This window comes from Puntigrus tetrazona, chromosome 9, assembly GCF_018831695.1.
Source record: "Puntigrus tetrazona isolate hp1 chromosome 9, ASM1883169v1, whole genome shotgun sequence".
In the NCBI taxonomy this organism is placed as follows: domain Eukaryota; kingdom Metazoa; phylum Chordata; class Actinopteri; order Cypriniformes; family Cyprinidae; genus Puntigrus; species Puntigrus tetrazona.
In genome coordinates, this window is record NC_056707.1 from 25,660,240 (window position 1) to 25,665,239 (window position 5,000).

The 5,000-nt window shown below is 32.8% G+C and overlaps 1 protein-coding gene across 1 annotated transcript in view; it reads left to right on the forward strand.

The window, feature by feature from the left end:
- Window positions 1–5,000, forward strand: part of LOC122351756 (bromodomain adjacent to zinc finger domain protein 2B-like) — a 33,910-nt gene that overhangs the window by 2,670 nt on the left and 26,240 nt on the right. The window contains 6 exon segments of the mRNA XM_043249026.1: window positions 858–1,194; window positions 1,790–2,047; window positions 2,295–2,349; window positions 3,432–3,540; window positions 3,628–3,729; window positions 4,461–4,650. Of these exon segments, the coding sequence (XP_043104961.1) occupies window positions 858–1,194; window positions 1,790–2,047; window positions 2,295–2,349; window positions 3,432–3,540; window positions 3,628–3,729; window positions 4,461–4,650 (1,051 nt within the window).

Here is a 5,000-nt window from a genome sequence, read left to right on the forward strand (position 1 = left end):
TTACAAATTGTGAAATGTTACAATTTTAAAAATATGTATGTCATTTTTATTGGTTAATAAATTTATTAATTTCTTAATACTTATTATTAATCTTTCAGAAATCGTTTTAATTATGCCGATTAGTTGCTCAGAAACATTTTTGATTATCAGTGTTGAAAACCGGTTTGCTTTTTGACAAGACTATGACTCGATCATTTATCATGTTGTTGTTTTTTTTTTTTATACTTTTATTTAGCAAGTACGTGTTAAATTGATTAAAAGGGACATTAAAATTTATAATATTCCAAATGCTTTTCTTTTAAACTCAAACATGCATGAAAAAGCGGATCACTGTTTTCACGTGAATATTAAGCAAAAACAAATCTGTTTTTTCAACATGGATACTAAGGACCATAATTAATGCTTGACCACTGATGATGATAATAATAATAATAATAATAATAATAATAATAATAATAATAATTAACAGCAAATCAGCATGTCAGAATGATTTCTGAAGGCGCTGCAGACTGGAGTTATGATGCTGAAAATTCAGCTTTACATCAGAGAAATAAATTACAGTTTGCAATATATTCAAGTAAAGAACACTTATTTGGAATTGTAATATTTCATGTTGTTTTTTGTTTTTTTTTAAATCCGATAAATCCAGCTTTGTTGTGTACTCACACCAACTCTACATTCATAATTCTGTAAATCGCATAATTCAGTTCTAAGCTTGACTGTTTTCATAAAAACAATTTTCTGAATTATAATAAAAACAATAATAATTAAATTCTGTTTGGTATTAGTTGCATATTTGTTTTAATATTTGTGCGTCTGAAGAGGTGAAGTGATATCAATATTATCTGTCCCGTCAGTCATCTCTACCTCAGGCCTATCCTGCACAGGAGCCACGGAGCAGCCAGAAACCTCCGTTCCTCCACTCACTTCCCACTGTGCAGGACGCTCCTCTGGCCCTCATCACTAAACCTCGCTCCCAGAGCACTCCGCTGGCCGCCACCAGCCCCGCGGTCAGCGCTCCCATCAACCTCAGCACCACGGAAGGGAAGGCCCGGAGGACGCTGAAGAGAGAGACGCCGTCATTGGCGGAGCACTTCAGGGGGGCGGAGTCTGGGCTCCCTGACAGTAAAGACTCTGAGGACTCGTTAATGGAGGACGAGGATGAAAATGACGCTTCAAATGACAGCCTCTCAGGTCAGCATGGTCTCATCCTTCAGATCGAGTATTATAACTACAATTAACGTGAACTAACGATGTACTAGCGTTTGTTAAATTAAATCTAATTAGTGTTAATATTTGCTAATACAGTTACTTTGTGCAAAAACATGATCACATGATTTTAAAACTGTATTTTTATAACATTTTTCACTAACTAAAAATAGAAGTGTATTATTTTTAATTTTATAATTTCAAATTTTCTCTTTAAGTTGAAGGCTTTTTTTTTATTTTGTCATTATTATTTCTTTAAACATTTCTACATGGTTTATTTTTATTATTTTCTTTGTTTTCGTTAAAAAAATTTTTTTTTACTAAAGGTTAATCTAAAATGCAAACGAGACGTTTCCTTGGAAACCAGCATACATGCATAGTTTTATTTTTTACTTTGTTTTAGCTGATGTTTATTTTATCGAGTTTATCGAGTTTGCCACTTAAATTGCACAAATGTATTCCATCAATGCAAGGAAAATGCACAAATGTCAAATGTTCAAATATGAATATAAAATGCGCACGTACGTCTTAGGCAACATACATGAGCAAACACACTCTCATATTATTTTCTCTCCTGTAGACTCTGACAGCAATTTAGACACTGATTCTGATGATGATGATGGTAAAGATGAAGAGATGGACACAGATTCAGAAATGGACAGAACGCCACTCAAACTCACCAAATCCTCAGCGTCTATACTTGACTCCTCCCACAGCACTAGCCCCACCCCTCTCAATCTACAAGTTCATAAAACGCCTGCCACAACCACGAACAACTCCGGGAATTCGGCCAATCACAGCCCAGCTTTGTCGTCTTACAGTGTGGCCACACCCCCAGGTATTTCAGCAATTATGCCTGTTCTTCATTTTGCTATATTTAAATTTTAATGTGGTATCGTGTGTGTGTGTGTGTGTGTGTAATAAGTGTGTGTGTGTATGTATATATACTGTATATATGTATATGTGTGTGTGTATATATATTGGCCATCCGACATCCTTATTAGCTGACCACTATATTTCTACTATAACAGTAAGTATATGGGTTTTTTTGTTTTCATATATTTACGTATCTGCCGTGTCTCTAGGGAAAAGAAGAAGAGTCACAGATGAATGTGCACTGCGGAAACCTCTAGAATATGGGTGAGTCTTGACTTCACAGCCATTTTAAGTTGCCCTTATTGTCTGTTTTTGGTGATATCAAGCATTTGCGTGAATATTACTATCATTTCATACCCATAAAATATAGGTTTTCTTCTAATTATGCAACTGTGTGTCAGAGCAGTGCACTATACCGTCTTCAAAAGTGTGAAGAGAATCTTTGAGAAAGTTAGTGGTAGTCTGTATGTTACTGGCTTTCATCAACACACACACGGATGTGGTTTAATGAGACACTTTTGAAGGACACTTTATCGCCCCCTTAAGTACAGAAGGTTATTGCGCCACTAAAGCACGAATACATACAACAGGACTGAATAAAGGTGTAGTGGGACGTGACATTTTTACCTAGCTTAAAAAAACAGGACGCAATACATTTATAAATATAATAATATTTGTTTGTTTATTATTTACATTTTGTATTTAAGCATATTAGTATTTATCTGGCATAAAAACAATGAGACTTTGAAATGGTTTAAAAAGTTACAAAGCACGTTTTAAAAACAACTCAAGTTAGTATAAAATAAACAATAAAATATAAAAATTATTAATATAAATATTTAAATTCATGTAAACACTTATTTGACATTTTATCGCTTTTTATTTATATTAAGCATTACATTTAATATTACATTTAATACATTAAATATATAAATTGCTGCTTAAAAGACACTGAAATATAATAAACTTAATATTCTGTAGTATATTGAACTGAACTGACTTGAGTTGAATAATTACACTACAGTTTTTATTATTATTAATAATAATAATCTAAACTGCATAAACGCTGAACTGAATGACTTGTAGTAATAATAATAATAATAATAATCTAATAATAATAATAATAGACTAATAATAGTCAAATAGTAATAAAACATCCTAATTTGTTCAGCTGCATTGATAGAAAGTGGCATTTAATACTAAATGAATAGAAAGAATAAAGGATGATTGAACAAACATGGTCAGTTTTAGTGGAGATCAGTCTACCAATGGTTTACTTGCAGTTGTTTAATTTGTGCATGAATTCACTGAGTCTTCAGCGTGAAATAAACTCCTTCTGTTCTCAGATGGCAGAGGGAGACTCGCATCACGAACATGTCTGGCCGTTTGCGTGGAGAGGTGGCGTATTACGCTCCTTGTGGCAGAAAGATCAGACAGTATCCAGACGTCATCAAGGCAAGAGACGATCACTTTAAATCTCGTTGCGGTTCAATGACTGATGCTGCTGCCCTTCTGTTGATCTTACGCTCTCACTCCTCACAGTATCTGACCAGAAACGGGATAAGTGACATTACACGGGATCATTTTAGCTTCAGTGCTAAAATAAAGGTTGGTGACTTCTATGAAGCCAGAGATGGAGCACAGGTAAATTCTTCAGTTATACTGGTCTCTTATTTATTATTATTATTATTATTATTATTATTATTATTTATTTATTGACAAGTTACTTTGTTAAAGTGGCTTGTGATTTTATTTTTGTTTATTTCATATTATTATTATTATTATTATTATTATTATTATTATTATCAATAATAACGATAATAATAAACATTTTTAGATTTTATACTTTTTAGATGTACAGTAAAATCTCAAATTATTTGTTGTTGCTTCAGTGTGTTATTTTATTAAGTAACACTGCAGAACAACATTTGTAGTAAACATTAATTTCAGTAAAACAATTATATTGTTGTTTTTGTTGTTGTTACTGATGGTGATGATGATAGATAATATTATCAAAATATATTATTTTACTAAAATAAGTATTTGCTAAATACTAAACTTAGTGTTAGTGTGGTTTCATTAAATATTAAATTATTTAATAAAATAACCCATTGATGCAACAATAACATTATAATAGACATTATTATTATTATTATTATTATTATTATTATTATATGCCATTTACAGCTACTCATACTACTTATTCATGGTGCTATTATTAATAATAATAATAATAGTTTTTGTTGTTAAAATTAATATTTACTAACCAATGGTGAAAGTAGAAGTAGATTATTAATTATTATTGTTTTTACTTCTTGTGAAAAACAAAACAAACAAAAAAACATTTCTTCTCTACACGCTGTTGTCTTCTTCAGGGGTTACAGTGGTGCTTACTGACGGAAGAGGAAGTCGTTCCTCGTATCTTAGCGATGGAAGGTCGTCGGGGTCGTCTCAAGAATCTTGACCCCTCTTGCTCTCGCAGGAAAAGCAGAGCGCCTGACGAGAGTGAAGCTGATGCTGTCAGCACCTCTGAGGCCAAACTACTGCGCAGACTAGAGGCTCAGGGTACCCAAACAACACACACACACACACACACACCTCATCCATTTTAGGAAAGATTCACGTTACGAGATATTAGAGTGTTTTAAAAGATTTAAGGCCTGGTGTGGCGAGCGAGGATTAGGCCACTGTTCAGTTAGGACATTTATTAATTTTTACAGTCACTCAGTTCAACCTGGTGGTGTCAAAGACCTGGTGCTTTATGAAGTCGGTACTAAAACAATTAAAATGTCACAGAATCAGGTTTCTTCTATTACCTGTGGAAAAACTTTCAACATGATTTTAAGTAACTATAAAGAATGACATTGCTCTTGTACATTTTATTTTTGCTTGACTTGAAATAAAAAAAAAAACAC